Source organism: Zychaea mexicana, assembly GCF_025766255.1.
Source record: "Zychaea mexicana strain RSA 1403 chromosome Unknown BDB00scaffold_14, whole genome shotgun sequence".
Taxonomy (NCBI): domain Eukaryota; kingdom Fungi; phylum Mucoromycota; class Mucoromycetes; order Mucorales; family Lichtheimiaceae; genus Zychaea; species Zychaea mexicana.
Window position 1 is genome coordinate 145,901 of NW_026516677.1, and position 25,773 is coordinate 171,673.

General features: G+C 41.8%; 8 protein-coding genes across 8 annotated transcripts; 4 read left to right on the top strand and 4 right to left on the bottom strand.

Moving 5' to 3' along the window:
- Window positions 1-428: 428 nt before the first annotated feature.
- On the bottom strand, window positions 429-2,982 carry BDB00DRAFT_808771 (uncharacterized protein). The gene has a single exon (XM_053122432.1). The coding sequence runs from the start codon at window positions 2,670-2,672 to the stop codon at window positions 582-584; it is 2,091 nt and encodes a 696-aa protein (XP_052982676.1). The 5' UTR covers window positions 2,673-2,982; the 3' UTR covers window positions 429-581.
- Window positions 2,983-3,250: 268 nt separating this feature from the next.
- BDB00DRAFT_952854 (acyl-CoA N-acyltransferase) lies at window positions 3,251-4,035 on the bottom strand. The gene is made up of 2 exons (XM_053129606.1): window positions 3,871-4,035; window positions 3,251-3,756 (listed from the first exon to the last, which is right to left on the bottom strand). Exons 1-2 carry the CDS (start codon window positions 4,005-4,007, stop codon window positions 3,411-3,413), a joined length of 483 nt encoding a protein of 160 aa, XP_052982677.1. The 5' UTR covers window positions 4,008-4,035; the 3' UTR covers window positions 3,251-3,410.
- A 2,458-nt stretch (window positions 4,036-6,493) lies between these two features.
- On the top strand, window positions 6,494-10,872 carry BDB00DRAFT_758325 (P-loop containing nucleoside triphosphate hydrolase protein; the record flags this gene model as incomplete). The annotated part of the gene is made up of 20 exons (XM_053119050.1): window positions 6,494-6,557; window positions 6,818-7,018; window positions 7,105-7,168; window positions 7,264-7,348; window positions 7,447-7,515; window positions 7,603-7,687; window positions 7,810-7,918; window positions 7,999-8,047; window positions 8,146-8,228; window positions 8,358-8,401; window positions 8,500-8,568; window positions 8,658-8,726; window positions 8,830-9,001; window positions 9,140-9,220; window positions 9,329-9,453; window positions 9,566-9,658; window positions 9,726-9,817; window positions 9,935-10,127; window positions 10,430-10,644; window positions 10,735-10,872. Coding segments are annotated over 20 exons (2,100 nt in total), but the record flags the coding sequence as incomplete, so codon positions are not given.
- Window positions 10,873-13,627: 2,755 nt separating this feature from the next.
- Window positions 13,628-17,486, bottom strand: BDB00DRAFT_808773 (uncharacterized protein). Its single transcript, XM_053122433.1, has 11 exons — window positions 17,306-17,486; window positions 16,561-17,210; window positions 16,203-16,481; window positions 15,887-16,115; window positions 15,673-15,801; window positions 15,313-15,567; window positions 15,112-15,211; window positions 14,824-15,029; window positions 14,507-14,703; window positions 14,324-14,419; window positions 13,628-14,249 (listed from the first exon to the last, which is right to left on the bottom strand). Exons 1-11 carry the CDS (start codon window positions 17,442-17,444, stop codon window positions 13,704-13,706), a joined length of 2,826 nt encoding a protein of 941 aa, XP_052982679.1. The 5' UTR covers window positions 17,445-17,486; the 3' UTR covers window positions 13,628-13,703.
- Window positions 17,468-18,818, bottom strand: BDB00DRAFT_808776 (uncharacterized protein). Its single transcript, XM_053122434.1, has 2 exons — window positions 18,341-18,818; window positions 17,468-18,246 (listed from the first exon to the last, which is right to left on the bottom strand). The coding sequence occupies exons 1-2, from the start codon at window positions 18,623-18,625 to the stop codon at window positions 17,533-17,535; spliced, it is 999 nt and encodes a 332-aa protein (XP_052982680.1). The 5' UTR covers window positions 18,626-18,818; the 3' UTR covers window positions 17,468-17,532.
- A 63-nt stretch (window positions 18,819-18,881) lies between these two features.
- On the top strand, window positions 18,882-21,724 carry BDB00DRAFT_118395 (magnesium transporter NIPA-domain-containing protein). The gene is made up of 7 exons (XM_053116127.1): window positions 18,882-19,154; window positions 19,243-19,308; window positions 19,414-19,479; window positions 19,552-19,642; window positions 19,720-19,883; window positions 19,979-20,917; window positions 20,988-21,724. The coding sequence occupies exons 1-7, from the start codon at window positions 19,040-19,042 to the stop codon at window positions 21,269-21,271; spliced, it is 1,725 nt and encodes a 574-aa protein (XP_052982681.1). The 5' UTR covers window positions 18,882-19,039; the 3' UTR covers window positions 21,272-21,724.
- Window positions 21,725-22,176: 452 nt separating this feature from the next.
- BDB00DRAFT_869356 (BRO1 domain-containing protein) lies at window positions 22,177-24,059 on the top strand (the record flags this gene model as incomplete). Its single annotated transcript, XM_053126593.1, has 8 exons — window positions 22,177-22,359; window positions 22,556-22,637; window positions 22,735-22,931; window positions 23,017-23,147; window positions 23,225-23,429; window positions 23,500-23,513; window positions 23,638-23,812; window positions 23,895-24,059. 8 exons carry the CDS (start codon window positions 22,177-22,179, stop codon window positions 24,057-24,059), a joined length of 1,152 nt encoding a protein of 383 aa, XP_052982682.1.
- Window positions 24,060-24,470: 411 nt separating this feature from the next.
- Window positions 24,471-25,655, top strand: BDB00DRAFT_785509 (uncharacterized protein; the record flags this gene model as incomplete). Its single annotated transcript, XM_053120545.1, has 2 exons — window positions 24,471-25,210; window positions 25,274-25,655. 2 exons carry the CDS (start codon window positions 24,471-24,473, stop codon window positions 25,653-25,655), a joined length of 1,122 nt encoding a protein of 373 aa, XP_052982683.1.
- Window positions 25,656-25,773: the final 118 nt, after the last annotated feature.

Consider the following 25,773-nt stretch of genomic DNA (forward strand, 5'->3'; position numbering starts at 1 on the left):
ACGAGCCATCGAAATATTATCGCCACAGAAATCAAAGTCACTAGAAGGCAAAGTAAGTGTATTTTTGTTAACTTTATATAGCTCTTATGATAACAAGCTAACCATTTATTGTGTTCTTTTATTTTATTTTGTAGCTTTTATCACTGTGCAAAAACTATTCATCTCTGCTAGTAGTAGGACTACTACTGTCACCTCCACCGCCCTTACTATTGCGTACATGCTATCGACAGCAGCCGTATAGCTTATCCTTTTGGATAGACCTATCCGGAACATATTCTTACAAGGTGCATTATATTGACCCAGATCCCGTCAAGCACTTTGACAGCGACTTCAAACCACGTAATTTAATATCAAACAGTCATAGAACTTTAAAAGTATAATATGATAAACAGAAAGTTAAGTAGTAGTATTGATATATATATCAATACAATAGAGCTTTATACTCTTTAGCTAATGTGTTATCTGTAGAAAAAGATCACAGAATACATAATTTACATGCATATAAATGATAGAGTAATCGTTTGCTTTATAATCACAGTAAATGAAGCATTTAAAGTACGTAGGAGGTGGATCGTCTATCATCAAGGAATGATAGATCCACCATTAAAGATAAAGTTACTGACAGATTTACACTCTATAGCAACTCGCCCATGTTTCATCCAATCCTTCCAATTCCCCGAAGAGTCCAAAATTTTCAGATCTACTGATGTCTTTTTTAATGTCTCTTTATCTTCGCATGCTTCCGCTGCTGCTATCGCTTCCTTGAATTTCTCAAACTGCTTGATTTTTTTTATATGCTTGTCGCGAAGTCGGCGCCTATGATTCACGTACCACCGTGTTGCCTGGACTTTTCCGTGATGATGACTGTCCCGCTTCGCCCATGTCGGCTTGCCCACTTGTTTCAATGAGCATACCACCGTATACCCAACTCGTGACGCCTCCAGCTCCAAATATATCTCTGTCACGTTGATTTTGTCAAATACATGATCTGGCATTCGTAAAGTAAAGGCGGTCGAGGCACCGAGTTGTTGTTGAACGCTGCATATCACAGAAAGTTGAGATAGACGCGGACACCGTTTTTCCAGAACTGTGAACAGCTCAGGTGCAAAGTGAACACGGTTGAGAAGGAATGACTTTAATTTACAAAGAACACCACCGCGATTTATTGTTCCTGTTGTTACTTTTTGAGAGGCAGGCGTCGATGTCGTTGCATTAACACCCATATTGCTGTTGTCGACATGGCCACTGTCGCTGCACACAACGTGGGCATTGTTAATTTCCAACCGCTCCAAATTTAACAACTTGTTGAGAAGAATTCCAATATCGATAGGGCTGCGCAGACGACGGCCGAAGGCCAGTGCTGATATCTTCAAGTCGTTCAATGATGGACAAGATTGTGTGATGGTTGCAACGAGTCTAGAAACGTGAGGCAAGCTCCAGTAGGCCGTATGTAAATGTAGCATTGTCAATGATGATCCAACCGCCTGTAACATTGCGTCATATGTTTCCTTGTTGTACCGAAGATAATGCGCGCTACCACCAGGGAGCAATAGCTCTTGTACACGGCCCATCTCCAATGCTTTTAATTGTGTACCTGCAGTTTCTAATGTCTCAAAAAAAGTTCGATTGGGCGCAAGGAGTGCGTCGACCCCACGCAATCGCAGCGTTTCAAGCTTTCGGCACTGCTGTCCCAACGCGATAAATGTCTGTATCTGTTCTTCTGGTGTAGTAGCTACTGCTCGGCGGAATGGCTGTCGTAGCGCAAATGTATTGATCGTGATGAAATTGATGTCGAGTGTAACCATATTGGGAAATGCTTGTGTAATATAGCGGATACAAGCATATTGAGAACTGATGGAGGATTTAGCGAACCCAATTTCAAGTGTCTGAAGTTGGTCGTGAGTAGTATAGGATGATGGTGACGATGATTCTATCGGAAATTGATCGATAACTGCTGCTACTGTTGGTTCCTCGGCCAGTTCGAACCGCATGACCACCTTGCATAGCACCTTGAGTACCGTTAGATGTGGACAATGATCCATAATTGAGCGAAAATGATTGGCGTGTATCGGCAAGAGTGAGTTCATAACACCATCGCCGCCATCGATATTAACATGGTTGCCTTGGTGGTGGTACTCGTCGTTTGGTAGTAGAACGAGTTCCTTTAAATGAGGCGTATTTGCAAATAAGCTGAATGCCGGTTGGGACAATACAATATGTAACGTGGTCAGTCTTGATCCATAGGTGGGGAGAAGTCTAAGTGCGGCGTGGTAGTTCATGGGTGGCAAGCGTTTTAGATTGCCGCGCTGCCAGCTTTGTGAGATTTGTTGGCGTCGTGGCACGTAGTTCCAGATACGTTGGTGGAAGTATAGTACTTCTAGTGCAGGACATAACACTGCAAGTTGCTCGAGCTCAACCCAAGTCATGCCGACATTGTCACGTAGAACGAGACTTTTGACGTGCTGACCATATGGAATCCCTTCAATGTCGAGTTGCTGGATGGACCGAAAGAATCGTCGAAACCGTTTCCGAGAATCGATATGGATTGTTCGGTAGAGATGTTTCCGCATGGGGTTCAGCCAAGATTGGCAGACAAGACAGCTGGTGGCAACAGCGGGTGTTGTTGAGTATGAAGCAATGAGCTCCAAGATTTCGAAAGGGGCATCTGCCATGGTACCCTCTTTTTGGTTGCAGTAGCTTGTTATGCAGCAAAGTGTATTGCGTTTTAAGCTATGTACTCAGCGCGCGGTTTTCTGAGTTTACTGGCTCTATCGTATATCGTAGCATCCATGTTATTAAGCCATAATGATTAATATCGGTTTTTTTGAAGGCGAAAGACTAAACTGTAATAGATAACAATGCGTCTCTCAAATTGTTACTCTTTCTAGTGAATAGATCAACGAGCATCATCCTACGAGACACATCACGACTCGCTCTGCCATTTTGCTTCACGTTTCAAAACCACTCTTTGTATAATTTCATGCTACGCAGCTCTTGCGTTTTTCAAATATACAGTGCGTAGTGGACAACGTACCGATGCTGAATGATTACAAAAGAACCACGTCTGTTTTGGATTAGTTTTTATAGCAAATATCTAGTGTGTAAACTATAGAGCTTGGTATTCTTATGCAGCTTCCCATACATACAAGCTTACTCCTGCCATCACATAGACCACATTATTTCAATCTTCCTTCAAGCATTCAGCCGAGACATCCCGTTTTCACCGATCGCCTGTGCATGTACCATGGACGGAACGGCAATAAGACCTCATTGTTTTTATTCTGCCGTATTGTACCTAGTATATTTTTAGTAACCAAGCGTGCATATAGCTCACAAAATAACAAATTATTTAGGGGCTTCTACTATAGCAGCATGTACACAGCACAGATATGTATCTTAATGTATTCTTTTCAAAACTTATAGTGTGGTAGTCCATCTTTGATATAAATCTCATCCACTTCAACTATGTAGCCTAGCGCTTCACAAAATCCGCGCTTGTCAGCCACGCCTTGTATCATGATTGCTTTCTTGCCTTGATTCTTTGCTCCATCTTCAAGTGCAGCTACAAGTTTTTGTCCTACTCGCATTCCTCGCGCCTTTGTAAGAGCCGCCAGTCGACTTAACACACCCACAGTATCATCTTCTTCATACGGCAGCATTCGAATTGTCCCTACAGGGATTGTCTTTACGGTTCCATCGCTGTCAACATGTTCGCATGCAGCTATCCATAACGTGGCAACTGTTGTATCCAGAGTACTAATAATTTATAACGCTGTAAAAATTAGCAAGATCTGGCTGCAATTGCCCGCAATGATGCTTAGACCCGGTAGCTCGGAGAACCGTTAATTTGAAGAAAAAGAACCGTCTTACTCAGTACTTTCAAGTTCTGGAGCGCAACCTAGTTCATTCACAAAAACTTGGACACGCACATCAGCACATTTTTTTCTATCGTCTGGAGTTGTTGCAAGATATACTTGAGGGTTCTGACAGCTTGGGCTATTGGACATTGGACTAAAAAGGGGCTACTGAAGAAAGAAAGGGGAAAGAGCTGGCAACTAATTCCTTGATATGGTTGGTCATATATGATTCATAGCATCTTTGAGTCATCGATCCAACAATATGTAGCCCAGGCACCACAACTGGGGTTAAAAACTATGATTTGCATTGGTACATAGTATAGGTAAATTACGCTCAGGTTTCGCAGCAATGTTCCTAGAGGATCCATCACTTAGATATGTCATTGCATGGTTTACCTTGCGATAAAGAATATCGTAAATGTGAGCACCGTACAAAAAGAAGCTCTATTAGAGAAGTATTTGGTATTGCCACGTGATATAACCATTTCATCAAAAAACTTGAGATTGTAGTCGGATGCTTTTTAAAGACGTTAAAAAGCCTTTGAAACCTTTTTTGAAGATTTCAAAAAGCATAAAGTTAAAGGCATGATATTTTTCGACGCCTCGTAGAGCTTGTTCCACGTCTGATATTGCTACTAAATTAGTATCACTGATCCAAATAGTGATATATGTACAGTACATACAAAGAAGAAGCAAAACCCTGCACATACCTTGCCAGGATCAAGCTACTCGAAAATGCGAGCAATAGCCTCCCACTTCCCGTATTTTTTTTCAACTCACGTTTCTAAGCTGTGCAACTGGAATAAAAGCTTAATTTAGTACTGTATAGCTTTCATTTCGCGCAACAGGTCCTTGTACCCAAAGTGGTTGCGCGTCTTATTCACAAAGATCTTGAAGTATGTATACTATGTATGCTAAAGCATCACAAATGCTAGGCAGTAGAGATTCTGGGACTGTATGTAGATACTCTTCCTACAGACTAAAGTGACAGTGGCAGCAATGAATAGTTCTCTACATTCTTTGAGAACTTCTATCTCATATTCTACATTAATTTCAGGATATCATATGTATGATAATCGTTTTTTGTTTTTAGCCTTTTTTTTCTCCAAACTATGTATTTCTTTCAAGTACAAACTTAATCGTCCTAACTATACAATGCTGGTTAAAGTTGAAGTAATACCCATCTATGTTACATAATGAATGAAAATTGTATGCTCCTTTTGATATTAATCATCTAATGAAAAAACTTTCGCAATAGACTGCAGCAGCGCATTTGGTCAGATCTTGCAGCGACAAACAATGATAAAAGAGCTTTGATATAAGATAAATGTGTTTCCATTGTCATTCTTTGTCAGGTAATATACTTCAGCAAGATTGTTGCTACAGTCGAAAGTACTATGATATGATAGGAGTGGCTTTGTCGTCAGTCATCCTTATCTGCTATCTGGGTGTTTAATCTCGTCAGAAACAGGTATATGCAACGATAACACAACCATACTTTTGGTAACTTGACCACGATCATAGTCGTCAAAGTGGTGCCAGTAAAAGTGGTGCCATGCATCACTTCTACATTATCTACGTTACTAGCCGAACAAGGATATCATACTCTATAAGCTGGCAGTGCCAGAATACTCTGGTAGCATAGTATCATAGATGTTGTTGCCATGCAAGAAAAAGAAAGGAAATTGGGGTGAACGCGTGTGTGACGCGTCGTTCTATTTTTCTCTGTTCACCATTTTTAATTTTTTACTTCTTCTCTTCTTCCTCTTTTTTCTTCTTCCCTTTTTTCCCCTTTATTTTAAGAAAAATGTGGCAAGATTCAGAAAATAACGGGTAAGCCTCATCTCCTAAAAATATAAAGTTTTGAATGGTGAATATAGGCCTTGAAAAACCGCCCGCCATTTTGGTGTAACTTGCATATTTGTTTATAGACCGTGGCATCAACAGATAGCACGATCCTACATTAACAATGAATCAGATGAGCTTAGTACAATGCCAAAGTACAACAGCAGCCGCTCCAACAATAGCCATAACGAAGAATATTCACGTATCAGCCGATGGCTTGATGAAGAAGAAGCGCTGCTAGACGAGTCGATGCAGACAAAAAAGCCGACGATATTTCCAGAGGAACCTTTAGAAGGATCACCTCTATCGATCAACACATTGGCCACTCATAGTACTGGCACTAGCAGTAGCAGCAATAAGAGGATGCAGACGACAGTCCGTGGTGGAGGTGCTTTACAAAGCATTGATGTATGGTATCTCCCTTCTCACCTTTGCACTGTCAAATAAAAGAGGCTGCTCACTTTTCATCCCTTTTCACAGAATATTGCACATCTGCGAACACAACAACGACCGTCAGCATTTCCATCCGCCACCTCTTCGAAAGAGAATACGGGTAAAAGTCTAGTACGACCGTCACAACAAGAGCAGCGGTGTCATCGAACTACTCCTGTTCCTGCTGCAGCAGGGTCGTTTATCGAGCCCGTCTTTGATAAGACAGCCGCCCTCCGTTCTACTAGCGAAATACGTAAGTTCATTGTTGTCGTGTGTATACCACTAACTTTCATTATAACATCGTGTCGCACAGCGCAGCAACTGACCAAAAATTTTTGCAACACATTACAGCCTTGGCTTATCAATCCATCTTCAAGTTCGACAAGTTTAACGCGATGCAGTCCGCGTGTATCGATCATGTACGTTTCGATGTATCTCACCCGTTCTTTAACTTTGCTGCTACATCAACAATACAACAACAACTGCTACTGCTACCCTTTCATTCTTTATCTCTATTATTTTAAGCCGCTGGTCCAGCAAGTTTTGATTGAACAGCGCTGCCTTTTCTTTTTCTTGTAGGCATTTTACAGTGAAACCAGCTTTGTTATCTCAGGTAGATGCGTCATTTTTTCATCAGCATGTTTCTTGTTGTCAACAGTTTTTGGATTACTTACAACAGAAAGGTGGTCACCTTTCCTGTTGCCTCATATATACCGTAGCTCCCACCGGTGCTGGAAAAACGGCTGTGCTCGAATTAGCGATTTTACGTGCTTTAATGAATGGCAGCGGCGATGCCAAGGTTATTTACATGGCACCAACCAAGAGTCTCTGCTCAGAACGGACGAAAGACTGGGAAAAGAAATTTGAACCGCTGGGTATCGCATGTAAGTCTTGGCGACTCGTCAAGTTTTTGTTTTTCTTTTGCACAGATATTGTTTTGTATTAATCCTCTTCAATTGGTTATAAATAGGCAAGGAGTTCACTGGTGATACTGACTATACCTCTTTTAATGCGATCAAAACCAGCAATATTATGTAAGTGGTCATGGCTTTAACGACAATCGAGGTGATGCTTAATTATTTCAAGAGAAAAGAAGTGTCTAACATGTTGGAAAAACGTGGCGGCGTAGTGTGACAACACCAGAGAAGTGGGATTCAATGACGCGTCGATGGACTGATTACAAGAGCTTGATGCAGTTGATCACCTTGTTCGTGGTAAGAAGTTTAGTGAGCCTTGGAGAGACGATGACATGATCTTTTTTGTCCTCAATAAGCTGATACTAATGCTGAAAAGTATACTTCTTACTACTTAGATGGATGAAGTACATATACTTAACGAAAGACGTGGTGCTGTTCTTGAAGCATGCGTTAGTCGGATAAAGGTAAACTTCATTTAAAGACCATAGTTAGGAAGAGGAGTTTCTTTTTCAGATTGCTATAATTAATCTTGTTTCCTTGCTCACATATAGACAATGGAACAAACTGTTAGATACGTTGCTGTGTCTGCAACTGTACCCAACTTACAGGATATTGCTGACTGGCTTGGTGCTATTGGTACGTTAATTACTATGATTACTACCATCAAAGTATTACATAGCAACATCCAGTACTCTGTACCTTTAGTTACAGAAAGTATCTATATACTGACCGTGGTGTCTTTAAATATCTACTGTTAGCCATCTCATTTTCCGAAGAATTTCGACCCGTTCGCTTGGAGCGAGTTGTCTATGGAATGACATTTAATGGCGATAACATGTTCAGTTTCGAGAACAAGATGGATTGGAAGTAAGTAAAAAAGAGTATAGAGGAGCCGGTCGATAATTCTTTCTCTATAAATACTTATACGCTTTTTCCGCTCTGCTAAGATTACTCGACATGATTGACAAGCACAGCATGGGAAAGCCGACATTGATTGTACGAAATTCTGAAAGTTTAACTGCTCCTCCCAATGCTGTCTTTTTCTTCGGTTGGTTCATGGTGGAATACCCATATAATCACATTTTTTTTTTTAGTTTTGCTCTACTCGAAAGTCAGCCCAATCATCGTGCGAGGTTCTACTCAAACTGATGGCACAAAGGAATATCAGTACCTTGGGGTAAAGAAATCGTCTAGCATTTTTTTTTACAAAAGGATAAGGTGTACATTATAAGCAGGATCATGCTAAATTGTTACAATACAACAGTAGCGCCGGTATGACAATCGATACGGCCAATGTCAAAAACAGAAAACTTGCCGAGTTTCTCGAAAGAGGCATAGGGTTCCACCATGGTATGTGTCGCTATGCATTCAGTGCCAGGGTGTGACATCCACTACCACATCATTAAGTTTTGGTCTGACGCTTTTCTTATAACACAATAAATATATAGCCGGTCTAGAAAGTAGCGATCGTCAGCTTGTCGAGCAACTTTTTATACAACGTACAATACGTGTCGTTTGTAAGTAACTCTCAAAAGGTTTGCCCGTAGACGATGTAAAAAGCGACAAGGCAATCAACATTTTCTAACTGACATACTATACCAAATAGCTACCACCTCCACATTAGCACTTGGTGTTAATCTGCCAGCTCACTTGGTTATTATTAAATCGACCAAAAGTAAGTTGACATATCTACTCATCTGCTTCTCACCACTATTGTTAGGATGTCAATCACATCCTTTAGCTAATAACTCCTATTTTTATGTTGTTCTCTGGTTTAGCCTATCAAAACGGATCATTGGTAGATTGTTCAGATATTGAGCTGTTACAAATGATCGGCAGAGCAGGAAGACCAGGTCTTGAAGATTCTGGGTGTGCCGTTATTCTGACAACACCAGATATGGAGCAACGGTACAAGACGATTGTGTGTGGCTCCAGCCACATTGAAAGCTGGTTAGTGAATTTTATTTTCTTTCAATATTACAAAGTAACAGCATTTGGCACCATGCCATTATCTCTCTCAACTGTACGTTTTTTTTTTTTCAAAAATTAAACAAAGTCGTTGAGTACGTCTTACTATTCCATGTTTAGCTTACATGCAAACTTGGTGGAGCACATGATGACTGAAATATGCTTGGGCACAGTGACAGACACAGAAACATGCATAAAGTGGTAAGTTTTCTTCTTCCTTTACTATTTATTCAATAGGTAACATATCCACATTACGTGACAGATGGGCTAAGATCTATATATTGGCTATACCTCGGAACAATAATAAAGGCTTCAGTCAACGTTCCTATACGTTCGGATCAAGAAAAACCCTTCACGGTATATGATTGATCACCTGGATGAGGAAGCATCTGATGATAAATCGCGAAATCCGCAACCAGAGCAAGTTCTTCGAGGTAAAGGGATACAGTGTATCTTCTCATAATCACTTCTCTGCTCTTTTTCACAACCCCCATATATTTACATGTTGTGACTGACTGAATCGCTCTTTTGACATGGCAATGATAGATATTTGTACAAGGAGCATAAAGACGCTCGTCGAGAACGATTTAGCAACGAACGTGACCACCAATTACGGAGCAAAAAGACTTCAGGCGACAGGTTAGTCCAGTTATTGAAATTGAGAGGGGAAAATGATTGATGATAACACATTCTGGTGTTTCATTAGCGTACGGTACAGCTATGGATCGCTATTGTATCAAGCTCGATACCATGATTACCATTCTGAAAGCAGAGCGTTGTTCGTCAATAAAAGACGTGGTCAGTACAACCACTGATAGAACTACTTATAATGCGCTTGGCCATCATTGGCAGGTACTAGTATAGTTTATTGACAGACTTTTTCAATTTTTCGTTTCCGGTACACGCGTGTGATAGTTGGGCCTGGTAGCAGAAGCAGAAGAATTTGAAACGATGCGCTTTGCCGCGGGCGAGAAACCATTTCTAAATTCATTGCAAAAGAATGCAAACATCCGTTTCCCTATTTCTGGTAAAGTGGCAACCATTGCTGACAAAGTCTTCCTTGTAATTCAGGTAATATTCTTTTGCGCCTTTTCTACTTTCTTTCCGTGTCTTTACATCATATACAAAATTATATTTCACATACAGCCTTACTGAATGTCGATTTTTACCAATATCTCCATAGTGTGTCCTTGGTGATATATCTTTACATGGAGGATCTATGGGAAGTTCACTCGCTTTGTCAAGTTTTCAAATGCTGCAATATGCTTCAAGAATTGCGAAATGTAAGTATTATACGATCATTAACGTTTACTGTCGTTTTTCTCTTCCGCTCTTCCTGGATACACGCATGTGTTTACTAAAACAGACAACCCATAACTTATTATCTGTATCCCGCTTTTACCCTCTCAGGTATTATCGACTGCAGCGTGCATGATCGCGATGCTATCCGGTTGAAGCATACCCTGGAGCTTTACCGCAGCATGCAGGCAAAAATGTGGACTACATCATCATATCCGCTCCGCCAAATTGAACGCATTGGACCCCAGAAGGCTAAAATGTTGGCACAAGCCGGAATCTCGACATTTGACCAGTTGCGTGGAGTCGATGCAGCTCGAATCGAAGTGGTATGAATCGAAAATTGATATCCTATGTCATGGTGCTCGTATTGCGTGTTTTTGAAATTTTTGTCGAACAATAAAAATTATTACTGTTAGATCCTTCGCCGCAACCCTCCGTTTGGAAACCAGGTACTGTATTGTTATTTTATGCTTAAATTGACGAAAATTGTTGTTGCATTAACAATTCTCTTTTTTCTCATTTCGTTACATGTACCCGCTCCCCTTTATGTCTAATACACTAGATCAAAAATGCCGTGGATATAATCCCGCAATTCAACGTGAACGTCCAGCAGGTACCGCATTGGTCTAAAACCATGGCAGCAAAAGATTTATTCATCATCGTCAGCAGATCTATTACTCAATTGCATTATTTCTGAATTATTTCTTTACAGTTTACCAGCGCCAAGCGCCCAACAGGAATAACTCTCAAAATATGCGTTAGTGTTTCTAATACCAAAGCCATTCCCCGAAAACGATACGGAAAGGGATACTACGCTCAAGTGTGGACAGAAGCCGGCGAAGATCTGTTGGATTTCCGCCGAGTCTCGTAAATAATATTATACTTATCTTTTAATATATATCTTGAAAAGATAAACCAAGAAATGCTCACATAGTATATGTGCACATGTTTACAAATACTCAGGATTCAAAAATTGCAGTCCAAACGCCAGCAATTCTCGATTCGTGCTACTTTACCTGGTCCCTCCACAAAGGTGACCTGCTATGTGCAAAGCGAGGATTACGGTAAGTTATTGTATGCTTATAATGGTATTATATGCATTATCCCTGCTATGTTTGTCATTGACACTATATATTAAATAACTTTTCAAAGTTGGTGTTGATATATCCAAGTCGGTTCAGGTTAACCTAAACCCAGCCGCCTTTCTTCCGTCAACACACGATACCACATCAGCCTTATTATCTCTAGAAGCAGAAGATGGTACAAGTGCGGCTGCTCAGCGGCAACAGAACAACAAGGATAACACTACTGTTAGACCAACAGGCGAAGAGCTTGTAAACAACGATGTCCGCGACGACAACGATAGAAATAAGTCCACAACAAATCAGGGGCAGGTGTTATCCTCGCCGTCGTCCAGCAAAGTCAACGAGGTAGAAATCAAGCGTAAACGGCTGCAACAAGCAAGTAAGTATCAAAGAGACACAAACCGGACAATATAGAAAAGTTTTTCTATTAGAACTATAATTAACTATTTATCATGTGTCGATTCTTTAGGCCGCGATGAACAACAAGGTCCATCATCGTCTCGTAAAAAGAAGCAGCGCACCACAGAGTAAGTCTTTGATATACGCTATACTAATAAGCTTGATGTTATCTTGATCATTCATAATCCTGTAATGTATCTATAATAGGTGTAAACACACATGCCGTAATAAGGATAGGTATTAAAAAAAGTCTATCGATGTATATGAGTGGTTTACGTGACCTTGACCGTCTAATCATGTTCTCAATATAGCTGCAAGCATGCGTGTTGCAAGGTAAACCTTAGCAGCCAGCAAGATGACGATCAACCCCAAGAGACATCAATGTCCAATCTTCCGGAAGACTCCAGCTGGAACGATAGTCTCATCGAGCTATTCAATGATAATAACACGCAGCATCATCTTGTCGACGATATTGATACATACGGCGATGATAACAATGAAGATAAAGGAGAGCCGGTTGATCTTACAGCCACAGCAAAAACCCACGCTGACGATCAACAAATACCCCCGCTGCCACCAATGCCTATATCAATTTCTCGCCTACAGACATCCTCATCTAAGAACCTTCGTGACAAAAATGACAATGCTCGCATCAACAACATCATCCCCACTACAAAGGATCTCATGTCAAGCACAGGCGACTATGATTGGGACGATAGTGACGACGATGACTGGGCTCAGCTGGCAGTACAAGCCGTTGACGAGGCAGAAAGTACCATGATCTACTCGCCCTCTGTTACTGCTACTGAACGAAACAAACCGGGACCCTCGTCTACTCTTCCCATTGCGACTACTGCCAGCACTTATCGCAGCGCTCTGAAAGAAAAGGAAGAAGAGGAAATACTAAAAGATCCTTGTGACAATATGTGGGATGAAATTGGTAACTTTGCGTATAAAGCTTTCAGCAATTCGTTCAACAATAGCAACAAGGAACGGTTATCTTCATCATCATCGCTACCGCCACCGTCAGCAGACAAAGATGATAAACAAAAAGCGGGTAATGATAGCAAAACATCTAGCTTCCGACGTTGGTTGGATACCCATGTCGTCGTTGCTTCTGAAGATCCCGCGACCAACGGTGATGAGAATGACAATGGAAAGGAGGAGTAAGAAGGACTACTGCAGCAACAAAATTGCCAAGATAGTAACTGTATAAAAATAGGGCATATATTAGTAGCTTCAATCAAGCTGTAGTAATTGTACACTTTAGTGCATGTATGAATTTGAATGTGTATATTTACAAAAAATAATGTGTGTAGTAATTTATTCAATTCTTTCATCATCTGCAACTGTGTTTTTCTCTTGTTCCTTTTTCAGAAATTCCTCCTCTTCATCCTTACGCTTTGCGAAAGTAAACATTCGGTTTGTTATTTTAACGTCGTGCTCATCCTTCACCCTCCTTTTGCCTATCTCGATTGTGGCTTTGGATTGCGCTGCTTGTTGTGGTGGTTGTGGCGTCTCGCTTAGTGGTGCCTCGTACCTCCGGATTGATACTAAGCTGTCTACTCCATCAAAATAAAACTCTTTGCGTTTTGCGCAAAAATCTCCTAGTCTGATGCGATAATAAATATATTGTCTTAGAGTTATTCAGGCTACATATATATACATATCCTCTGCTTCAACATTCAATATATTGTCTGTCCATGCGATTTCATCCGCTAGCTTCGCTCTAACTTTTTCTGAGTGATATACGGACAAGAGAATAGTCGCAATTGTAACGATAGGTGGGGGAGTAGTGCACAAACCGATGCAAATTATAGATAATGCTAAACTTGGTTATCCTTGTATCATTAGTGATTAGATTATTAAATATTTAAAAGAATACACATCTAGGCTAACATTTATTTCCGGCTTATAGTATCCTTTGCAGCCTTGCAACCTTTTTGTACAACTTCCACGTCCGTTTTGCTACCCAGAATGCCTGCACATTTGTGTACCACCGACTCTTGGAGGAAAAAGAGGATACCCTGAGCAAGCGTCCGTAACTCGATGATTTTGGTAAAGACGGTGGCCACGGCCCGCGTGTAGTCTGCTTCATTCTTGAGCTGCAAGAAGACGTTGATAAACAGTATTTGCAGCCATAATCGACCCTTTTGCCCCAACGTCATAAAGTTGACACTTCTTAGCACCGCGAGAGACATGCACTCGTGTGCTATTAATGCAGCATAGAATTTGGCAACATTGACAATGCGACTGGATCGAACGTTTAATCCATCGTTGTTCGTATCCGCGCTTTCAATCATAGTTCGTTCTAAACCGCCAACTTCTCGTTCACCGCACTCGCGCAGGAAATCCCATAAGCAGTACTGGAAGGTGACCTTGAATGAGTGGTTATACTCGCACAGACGTTTGGCGACGAGCATGTAGTATGGATTAAATGTTTTTTCCTAACAATTATTGCAACGAGTTCAGCTACAGCAGTTTTACTTAAGGGGGCAAAAGCAAAGAAGTAAAGCCTTACATTGCCAGTACACTGTAATAACACACGCGCAATCTCGCGCTGTTGCACTTCACTTAGACCGAGTTTCATTAGTCTTTCAAATGCATCCAGATAATCCTAGAACAAGCAGATCAAATAAGGTTATTACACTCAGAAAATATAGAAAAGACTATGATCTCAAAAGAAAAAAAGCGTATAATTCACCTCTGCACTCATGGTTGTAATGAATATACTTCGTCGAATATCAGTGTTCATCCCTTGCTTTCTTGCCAATTTAAGCAATGCTGCTTGCATGGACTGATCCTTCTTCAAATCCTTGGCCATTTTGGCTGGTTCCTTGCGTTTGCTTTCGGTACCGACCAAGTTATCTTTCCAGGATGCGCCAACCAACCACCATTTACCTATAACACAAGAGTTCCTGGATTAGCAACCAAAGTTCGAAGCCTTCATAAGATATGTTTCGTTTTCTTATACCCTTCATGCTTGGGATAACAACTCAACATCATGTAATCCATACTTACCCTTTGTCTCGATTTGGTGGATATCTTCCAAACTGACACGCAGAGGTTCAGCAATCTGCACACTACGCTTCTTGCCGAGACTGTTCAAGAATCGCTTCATTTTGTTCACGAGCTCTTTATCGGCCTGTCCTGAGGCAGTAGGCCCACTCTTTATCTTGTTGTTTTTGATGTTAGCGAGTGTCTCCAGCATAAATTTGTGACGAGTCCTATTTGACCATTGCGTTAGATATTGGCCATTTGTTAAAACGAGTGCGATCTAGTGCGCATTCAACAAAAAGAAGGACTTACGAAATAGTCTTTGGATCACGCTTGGCCGTTTCTTTTTGAATTTCATCAATGATATCTTTCAAAGCTGCTGGATCATCTGCACGTAACTGGGCACCCGCAGCTATTTGTCATTATCATCATTTACATGTCAGTAACATTTCCGTAAGAGAAACGCAGCGTTCAGATTCGTAAGTCCCCTTCCCCTTCATTTTCTGCTCTTACTTTTTACAATTTTAAGAAGCAATTCCACACTGTATTCGTCAAGATGGCCAATCAGAACGCGGACAATGTCGTATACCAAGACACAAGCAACCACTTGAAAGTTGTATAGTTCGAGCAAAAGCGTCAACAAATTCTTGGCTTCTCGAGCACCAGGGGTCACTTCGTCGTTCAAACTCTCACCGCGCGCTGCTGCTTCCTGGCATTTTTTGTATTCTTTTTCAAATGCCTCGACCAAGCTCTGAACGAAAAATGCAGCTATTTACCGCAGAAAAAATGGAATCTATCTTAGCATCTAACTCTTCACCACTCATATACCCGATATATACTGGTCCCAAGCACTATGCAACCATTAAAACTTACCACAATCGACACCTTTAAGTCTGTAGATGCCGCTTGCAATAGATGCATACGATACAACAAAGGAATCTAGCAGGTTGGACTTTTGTGCGATAGAGTCCAGAATAATGTTTGTGATAGTCGACGTTACGTCTATCGTAAAAAAGAAGTAGGGTTACAACAATATTCCAACAAATTACAATACAACAGAACCCACAGCAAAAGGGAAAATACGTACCATGACGAGGATAACTTTCGTAACATTCTTCAATCTGTAACAGAATAGCTTCTATATTGCTTTCACTCAATCTGTTAAGTTGACCTTGTAAAAGTCGATGGAGTTTGATCTGCTGTTCTGACTTGGTCGCAGGGGCTTTTCGAAGATGGGGAGGAACGTATTTCGTAGCTGCACTGACAGCAGCTGGTTTTGCTGGCGTTGGCGTTTCTGGCTCCTTGGATTCAATTTCCTTTAAACGTCCATTCAGATTAGTGTCAGTTCAAAAACATCGCTCTTACTAAATGATGCTTTTTGCCTTCGTTCTATCTTGGTATACCTTTTCATCGTTTTCACTTCCTTCTTCTTCTTCTGGATCCGTCATATTTTCGTATTCTTCTGAAAGTTCTCCTTCGTCCTCTTCGCTACCTTCGACCATCTCTTCATCCTCCAACTCTTCAACTTGGTCCCCATCAGAATCACTTTCATCGTCGTCTTCTTCGTCTTCAGACATGGCATCTCCATCTTCGAGCAATTCTTCTCTGTCGTCTCCCGATAAGTCCCCATCGTCCTCTTCCTCCTCACTTCCATCCAGTCCAGCAAATAGGTCATCCACAGCCTAGTAACGGCACAATCGATAAGTAAGTAGATCCTCGCGCGTTTGCTATATCAACAAAAAAGCAGCAAATGGTAATTACCTCCTCGCCCTGTGCTTCAATATCCTGCTGCATCTTCTTCTTCTGTCTCTTCTGCTTCAAGTACTCCTGATAATCGATGTCTTCATCATCATCATCTTCCTCGTCGCCTTCACCCATGCCACCGAAAAGTTCCAATAAGCCGTCGTCCTGAAGCGCCTTTTTTAGACCGCTGCCGCTTTTCTTTTTGCTCACACCAAGTTTCTTTTCCCAATAGGCAATTTCTCGATCATCCTCAGCAAAACTTGGATCGTTCGTACTATTGAGCAAGTTATCGGATTCCAAAAGCGAATATAAGTGTGGATTTGATTTTGACAGCCGTTTGAGTGCACTAGCATCGATGTTTGCTGTCTTGGTGGTGGCTGCTTTTTTCTTTTGTGCTCCATTCGATTCGGCAGCAGTGACAGTGGGGGCTTCAGCGGCAGGTCTTTTGTCAACTTGTTTTTTAGTAATTGCGGTGGTATTATGATTATTGTTTGCATTGCTGGTATTGTTGTTTGCTTTTTGACGTTTGGCTGCAGGAGCAGCATGAGTAACGCCAGCTTGGTGTGCTGCCTTTCGTTTTCCTTTATCTACACGTTTCTGTTTCCGTAATTCTTTGCGATTACCGACTTTGTTGATAAAGTTCTTTGTAAATTGACGTTTATCGGTTTCTGAAATAACATGCAGAATCAAAGCGATCACGTTAGTGAATAGATCGATTGAACTACACTAGAGATCAACAACGAAAAAAACCAGTTTTATATACCTTGCTCTTCTAATTCTTCCTGAATTTTCTGTGGAAGTCGAGATCCAATACTTGGATCGTGTCTTGGCTTCCGATTATTGAAACCACCTCGGGATCCTCCTCGACCACCTCTACTACCGCGTTGATGCTGACGATCCATAATAATAATTTTATTTTGTGTGTGTCAAAGGCAATCCAAAAAAAACTTTATTCCCGCTTTTTTGTAACACAATAAATTTTGTACTCTTTTAATGCCGCTGTTCTTGCTGTCGTTGCCTACTCTTTGCATAACGGTAACCAGGCGACGGTGGGGTCCTGCTACGATGAGTCGAGTTATCGACTGGCGACAATGCACCAGTCCAATTGACAGGTGGAAAATAAGGGAATCTAGTAGATATGCTACCAGGATCTACAGGTAGAGCTCCGACTGGAGGCGAATGCATCGATTCAGCAAACTGACGAGATTTTCGATCATAGTCCGGAACACGTGCAACGACGTCTTGGAAAGACGGAAGCGTAGGACTATTGTAATAGGCGTTGGTCAATTGTTGCTGTTGTCTGCTTGCGGAAGAAGGAGTAGTAGCTATGTCTTGTTGTTGCTGTTGTTTCTGACTTTGCTTTTTACGTCCTCGTTGCCGTTTTGTATCACTTTTAGACGGCGGTGGTGAGGGCGCTCGTCCGGGGGAAGAGGAAATCATCATAAGATTACGAGCTGCTCGTTCCTCTTCCTCTCGTTCACTGCGGCTACTTCGAGGTTGCGTTCGTGGAGGAGTAGGCGGGAATCCGTCTTGATCCATTGGATCAATACCTTGTTTATTGCCGCTCGTGTTACTGTTAATCGATTCAAGATTGGATAATCGACGTTCGACCGTATTTTCCATCTGTTCCAGGCTTTGATTAGCCATCCCTGTTTGTACTTTGAATCGTGCGTACTGAAGTCGTGCTCTTAATTGCTGGGCTAGCTTTTGATTGTGGTCGTTATAATATGTTGTAGTGATACTTATATCAGAGCGAGAGTAATCAACGCCTCTTTCCCTATTCTGCTTTTAATCATACCTGATTCATATCCTTATCAGGTTTTTGTTCAGCAGGTTGTTCTGTCAAAGAATTGCTATCCATGTTCGCGGGAGTAGGAATTTGAGTGAAGTAGAAGGTTAGTTTTCCCCAAATATCGCCGTTGGATCGATATGAATTGAATAACGCCGTGGTTTCAGATACGAAATTGATCCAACCAGCAAACACATTCCAGTGCATAGTAGGTCGGATAATGAATGAATGCTTCCTATGTACTTGACAGCAGATATAGGTGGCATTTCCACAATGCCATACAAGCGTGAACATTCAAGGTTTGAACCAAAGGATGCACACACAATGTTTCAAACAGGTGTGCACAAAAGACGCATTTTAAAAAGATGAAGGCAATGGAGAATCGTATAAAGATATTCCGGCCGCCCTTGACGCTAAAAAGATCGATTCAGTGATAAAATAATAAAAGTGATTAGCCATGTTGTGTTCTCGGTGGAACACACGGTGCGCCGGCTGCTGTGATCTTAAAAAGAAAAAACATCTGTCCTAAAATGGATACTGCTACACATAGAAAAATAAGCACATGGCGCCCTTTTTTGCTTCGATTGTTTTTTTAAACATCATTCTCTTTTCTCTCTCTCCCACCCAACAACATCGATCTTTACCTACATTCAAGCTGTCTGCAGGGGTGTGTGTTGTGAGTTTTATAACTATATCTACTACTATAACATGAGTGATCTATCAGCAGCAGCAGCAGCATCAGCAGACGACGCGTCATTGACATATCCTATGAATAACAGCGGCCTATATAAAGGAGTGGGTGTTTCCTTGGCCATTGCCAGCGGTATATAATGTTTCTCTCTTTTACATGAAGTTATGCATGATTCAGGACGATACAGCAACTTGACACATGTATATAACTGTTTGCATAGGTATATTCATCGGCACTAGTTTTGTTTTCAAGAAAAAGGGACTTGTTCAATCGATAGAACGCTCAGGTATGTGAATTCGCCATTCACAGCTCATATACAGCCGTAATATGATTAATCAACGTTTTTGTCTCTATTAACGACACTGTCACGTACTTTTGGTTTTTATTTTAGGAGGAGTTGCCGGAGATGGTTACGCATATTTGACCTCTGCTATGTGGTGGGCAGGAATGGTGCTAAGTAAGTATCATACAGTGAGCCCGGCCTTCTCGGTTTGCCAGTCTCTTCCTTATTGACATATTTGCTCCATAGTGGTAATTGGGGAGCTTTGCAATTTTGTCGCATACGCTTTCACACAGGCAATGCTAGTTACTCCTCTTGGTGCATTGAGCGTTGTTGTCAGGTACATAATAATTATTACACGTAGCAGCAGCATCAATTATACAAACTAAGAACTGATCGGCCTTTCTATATCACAAGTGCTATACTGTCCTCCATCTTTCTGAAAGAAAGACTGTCTCTGACAGGGAAAATCGGTTGCTTTATATGTATTGTCGGGTCGATTGTTATTGTGCTACACGCTCCCGAGGAGGCTGCTGAGGACACATCTATCGAGACTTTTAAAGAGCTCGTTCTTTCTGTGGGTAACGTCTCGTGCTTCATATTCTGGCATACAATTTTCCATGCACAATGAATTCTTTGCCGCTGACAAGCTATTCACCAACTATATTTTTAATAGGCTTTTTGGTTTATGCATCCCTCTTGATTCTAGTCGCGTTGGGTCTTATTTTTTTTGCCGCACCGCGGTGGGGCAAAAAGAATATGCTTGTATACATCACCATTTGCTCTGTCATAGGCGCAATATCTGTCGTATTTACGCAAGGCTTGGGCATGGCTATTGTGCACTCGGTCACTGTCTCAAACCAATTCAACAACTATTTTATATATATCGTGCTCATCATTGTGATTGTGACGCTGGTGATCGAAATTGTATATCTGAACAAGGCATTAAATTTATTCAACACGTCCCTCGTAACGCCAACCTACTATGTGCTCTTTACGACACTGACGATCGTGAGCTCAATCGTCCTGTATCGACGATTCGATGCGACACCCGTGGAGATTGTTACAGTTGTCCAAGGTTTCTTCTGCATCTGCTCAGGCGTGGCTTTACTCCAACTTAGTCAACGGAAACAAGGCACCGCTAAGGAACAAGATAAGGACGTGTTGTCATCGTCGGGAACAACGAGGATGGCTCATGGTGAAACAGCAAATATTATGGAACCTGGTCCAGCTGAGCTTTTCCCATTTGCTGGGATTACTCGTTTTGCTAGCACTACACGACGACAACCGCGCTCATCATCACTTTCTATCAGATCGACAATTTCTGAAAAAAGTTACCTGAACCCCCGTAAAAAACGAGCAACGACAATTGCGGGTGCTACTACCTCAAGCAACTTGCCTGTAATAGTGATTGATGACGGTGACAACAACAACAGCACCAGAGAATTACCTGTTGCGGTAAATAACACCATCGGTATCGGCAACACGAATCCAGGTGAAGATGGTTACACTCGTGAAACACGATGGAAAGATCATATACCACAACCCCCGATCGCTCGATACGAACCATTGATAGATCATCGCCACAGAAAAATAGAAGCTGCTGCACGGCAAAGTAAGTGTAATCTGCTATCATTTTAGCCCTAAGGCATTGAACTAACTGTTAAATCTTTACTGTAAAATAGTCTCTATCACGGTACAAGAGCCTGTCATTCCCGTTGTCACAGACATCGCTACTAGTGCTACACGCCAACAACCACAACAGCAGCCTGCATCGACTAGTTCGTCCTTTTCAGATAGACCTATTCGCAACAAATTTTTGCAAGGTGTACCATTTCGATCCAGATCCCGCCGAGCGCAAGATCGTCTCAACAAGTTTAGAGCATATAGTTTAGGCCTGCATAACTCCTCGTCAGAGGATTATAGCAATTTAGTGGTACAACCATCAGGAAATTCATCCTTGTATTAGAAAGTTTTTTTGATTAGTATACAATATCCATTTATTATAGCAGCAGAGCTGTTATAGTCATCTTTAATTACACAAATAATAACAGCGCTTATCCAATTATAAAGCATCTCGAGGCTAGCACTGTGCTATTAATCTTTTTATGCTCGCCAGGCCACAATTCAGTTGATCACTTCTGGTCGGTTGTTACGCGTAAAATGTAACAAATAGATTTCCAAAAATAGGGTTTTTGTACGACAGAATCGATGAAGCTTCCAAAAGCTTAAGGTCAGTGATAGTGCATAAATGAACAAAATATCGGTGTAGCGTGAACAGACATACATTGAAAAATGGAACGTCAATGCTTTTCGCCTATTGCTGCTTAGTGGTTTCTCAAAAAGCGTACAAACCGACGTGCACGTTCGCCATGTTTAATACGTATCTAAGTTTTACCTAATTAACTGCTTGGAATGTCATAAAGTGAGGAAGCGAATAAGTAAATGCTCATCAAACAACTTTAGGATGATATCATCATACACATTGAGAAGATAAAGAAGCGTATCACTTAACGCTAATATTTCTTATAACTCCTTTTTTTGTTACGAAATGTTTCTCGTAATCATCAAAGATTGTAATGGTCATTTAACCCTATAATCACCTCAAAGCATCCTACGCCGTTTAAAAGATGACATTGATTGCCTAGTAAATAACAATAAACAAGATGCATTCATACCTTGTACTCTTATCCTGGTCCTCCCTCCTGCCTAAATGTTCCTGAAACTCCGTTCCGGCTTTTTGTGTATCCGCGCCCTTTTTTTTACTACATATATCCTCGGTTTACACAAAGCTTGGCAGCAGCGACCCGAACTTGCACCTGAACATACCATTTACAAAGGGGAGTTGTCGTCAGTCGAGAGGGAAAGTCAAAAATGAGTTATACATATTCGCTACCGACGACAGGCGCAATGTCATTTGTCGAGTTCCTCAAAGACGTTGGATCGTACTCGTCCGAAATTTCTGATGCAACCGCTCAACGAGGCAGGATTAGGACAGTACTAAAAGAATTGAAGAAAGAAGCTCAGGAAGAACGCGACTATCGTCATATTGTGAATGTGAGTATCTACATTGAATATGATATGTGTGTTTGGTCATATCACAAAGAGCAGGGGAGAGAGAGAGAAGGGGAAGGGAGAAGGAAGTCCATAGTATGGCTGACTACAAAAATCGGTTGAGTTGCATACATAGTGGAAAAACCCTAGACCAAAAAGAAAGTCATATGCTTATCACCATGTGTACGCTGTTTATTAGACGATTGAAGACTATTTACCATACCTAATTAGCGTTATCAACTGCCTTGAATCCGGAGAACTCAAGCTGAAAAAGAGTATTGGTAACTAGGAAATGCCGTTGAGACACGTGATTGTGGGGCGTGCGCCAGTAAAGCAGAAGAATATTCCTAATGTTTTAAGCTTTTTTTTCCGTTCCAGAGACTTCTTGGCGATCTACTCTCAGCGACCATATTATTCACACTGGTAGTAATGCTCCGCGGATAGCGTGTCAAGACATCTACTATGAACTTTTGTTTGTCCTGATGACCTATGGTTATGCATGTTCTATGCAAAGCAATGACATCTTCAAAACGATACAAGAAGGGTCTAGTACAGCATCGGCGCAGTATAATAAGGTATGACGAACATGGTAATTTATGCTGATCTTTGTGTGAGGAATTTATCCCGTGTCTTTACTTATGTCAACTTCTTCTTCTTCAGGCAGCCGACTCTCTAAATACGGCAGCTAGTGTGTTCAATTACGTTGCATATGAGGTGATTCCCAAATGGAAACAAGCACCTGAGAGTCGACCTGTGGAAACCATCAAGGAACTGCCGGTCGCACTATCAAAGTAGTAATAAGCATCATCTGTTTTGCTCTTGTGGTGGACATGGCCAGAATGAACTTATCTGTTTACTGTCATACTAGGATGGCACTTGCGGATGCTCAATACATTGCGATCAATAAGGCCTTATTAACGGGAAATGTATCGAAATCGCTCGTTGCGAAGCTCTATATCGGCGTGGCGGGACAATATGAGATGGCTTATGGACTTGTTTCATCCATCAGTGGAACGCAAGAAGTATCAACAGATCTCAAGAAATACATTTTCGATGGAGCGCAGTTTTACAAGGTAGAAATCAATTTCTGGAATAGGATGGGCGTATATCGGTGGGGAAAACTCAAACCATTAATTTCTTTAGGCAATGGGAAAAAAGTACCTTGCTCTGGATGCGAATGATAACCAGCAAGTATATTCTTGGAAAGATATTAATGGATTGACAAAGAAAGAAGGGTAGTATGTGTGGACTCATGCCAAAGTGGATTACTGCTTTTTCTAGGAAAATGGGTGAAGCAGTCGGATTCCTCCGTGAATGTAAAGCGGATTTAAGATCGATACAGCACTCGAGTTTGTCTAAACCGCATTTGCGCAAGTCTGCAGTAGCTTCACGCGCATTTAAAGAGGAGGAGGCGGTTTCTGAGTTATTACAAAAATTCACAATGATCAATGATACGGTACGTCTAAAAAGAGGGATGCGTCTTGGTTTGGAACCACAAAATAGTAGTCTCATCCATTATTTTCCATGGGGAGAAATAGGTGACATATCAAAATATACCCTCACGCCAGGACTTGCTGCGGATTATTCCCAATGGTCGAGGTGTTTTGCAAATGAAACGATACCAACTTCCGTCTCCTCGATTCGGTCCCACTCAAGAAGAAGAACATAGCGCAAACTATGCACGGTCTGGTGCTTACTATTAACCAACAACAAAATAAAGTGTAGATATGCCCTTTCTTCCGCTTTGCTCGTTCATAACAACATGCGAAAGTGTATGAATGCTTGGCTCGTGTATATCCACAAATATGTACGAGGATACCAGGGAAGGAGCCTTGTTGGATGAAACGATGAATTTATGTAGATAGCAAAAATTGACCAAAAAAGACAAATGAGTACTTTGGAATTTGTGAGCCCGCATAGACTAACTCTAAATTCAGGCTGCCCTGCTCTAACTCTTCCAGATTCAATACACATACAACCAGTACTCTACTTCCATGACATTTCGTTTATTGACACGAGGATCGCGAATCTCACTGCCTACTGTGCGAGCAGCTCCTCCAGTAATACGCATGCGCCCGATCCCTGCGACAGTGCCAATGGCCTTTCGTCGCACCATGAGTAGCAGTGGACGACGACCTTCGGCTAACACACCACGCGTACGAACAATTCCGTTCCACCCGATCCCAGCTCTTTTAACACTGACAGCATTGCTTTGTCTCGGTGTCGGATTGTACGAATACTTTTTATCCGACCTGCAAAAATATCCACCCCCTGTGCGACACGCCCTACGACGAGCACTCTACTACCAAAACAAAAAAGATATTCCCTTGGCACTCAAATACTTCCGCGAAGCACTGCAGTTGGGTGTCGAGTCGCCAGAATTGGAGACCGACGGTGCACCACTGACAGGCATTATGATTCAATTGGGCACGTTGCTTGAGTCCCTGGGTCGACATCCTGAAGCCAAACAGACCCTGACACTGGCCATGCGCCACTTGCTTGGGCTGGAGAACAGCAACGCAGAAGGAGGAGGAGAAAAGAAGCCGGATGCAGCCATGTTTGACGTGGATATAAGCGCACTGGATCCTGTTGTACAAAAGAAGGTTGTCGGTATTGCGCAAAAGTTGGGTGATATCCATGCTGTAATGCGACGGGACGAGGAGGCTGAACGCTGGTACACTTGGTCGGTTGAACATTTATTGCGCATCTCGTCAAAGCCCACATCCGAGTATGGTGATGACGGAGACAAGAGAATATTCGACAAGGAGCACATGCCTACATGGTTGACACATACGGAGCTGGGTTCTTCGTTGGAGACGCTGGGTCGGTTTTATGCAGATCGTAACAAATACACGTAAGGAAAAGTGGTTGTTGGAGTGTTTAAAGTCCTTACAGATTGGCTAATATGAACCAAAAGCTATGCTATGCCACTGTATCTTCAAGCACTGACGTTGGCAGGTGTAGACAGTTGTCACGCAACGGTAATCATGAACAACTTGAGCGAAGGATTTGCCGCCATGGGTAGAATGGAGGAAGCAAAGAACTGGGCCGAGCGAGGCGTCGAATTAGCGCAGAATCCAAACACGCGCAAGGCCAATAAGGATGGCGAAGTATGCGACGACACATGTGGAGTGTTATTATACAACTTGGGCATGATCCACGAACAGCTAGACGATAAGGCAGGAGCAATGGTGTTTTATGCCAAGGCGAAGAAGCATGGACAGGAACACAAGAGTATCGATGTAGTGCAGGAAGCTGATCAATCTTTGAAGCGACTCCGTGCCGATCGGCAGCAATAGCCATTATTGAACGTTATTGAATAGAGTTAGATATACACTTTTTGAGCCTTTTTATTAAGATGATTCTGCTTTTCTTTTGCGAGCGATTGGATGCGAGAGGTGTGACGAACGAAAGCAG

Bases quoted from the DNA above. Each gene is read 5' to 3' on its own strand.
- BDB00DRAFT_808771 (XM_053122432.1), bottom strand. From the start codon at position 2,672: ATGGCAGATGCCCCTTTCGAAATCTTGGAGCTCATTGCTTCATACTCA.
- BDB00DRAFT_952854 (XM_053129606.1), bottom strand. From the start codon at position 4,007: ATGTCCAATAGCCCAAGCTGTCAGAACCCTCAAGTATATCTTGCAACA. The intron at 3,757-3,870 runs GTAAGACGGTTC...ATAAATTATTAG, and splicing joins CCAGAACTTGAAAGTACTGA to TACTCTGGATACAACAGTTG.
- BDB00DRAFT_808773 (XM_053122433.1), bottom strand. From the start codon at position 17,444: ATGGATCGTCAGCATCAACGCGGTAGTAGAGGTGGTCGAGGAGGATCC. The intron at 16,116-16,202 runs GTATACCAAGAT...GGACGTTTAAAG, and splicing joins GAAGTGAAAACGATGAAAAG to GAAATTGAATCCAAGGAGCC. The intron at 15,030-15,111 runs GTAAGTCCTTCT...ATGGTCAAATAG, and splicing joins CGTGATCCAAAGACTATTTC to GACTCGTCACAAATTTATGC.
- BDB00DRAFT_808776 (XM_053122434.1), bottom strand. From the start codon at position 18,625: ATGTTCACGCTTGTATGGCATTGTGGAAATGCCACCTATATCTGCTGT. The intron at 18,247-18,340 runs GTATGATTAAAA...CACAATCAAAAG, and splicing joins CTGATAAGGATATGAATCAG to CTAGCCCAGCAATTAAGAGC.
- BDB00DRAFT_118395 (XM_053116127.1), top strand. From the start codon at position 19,040: ATGAGTGATCTATCAGCAGCAGCAGCAGCATCAGCAGACGACGCGTCA. The intron at 19,155-19,242 runs GTATATAATGTT...CTGTTTGCATAG, and splicing joins TTCCTTGGCCATTGCCAGCG to GTATATTCATCGGCACTAGT. The intron at 19,480-19,551 runs GTAAGTATCATA...TTTGCTCCATAG, and splicing joins GTGGGCAGGAATGGTGCTAA to TGGTAATTGGGGAGCTTTGC.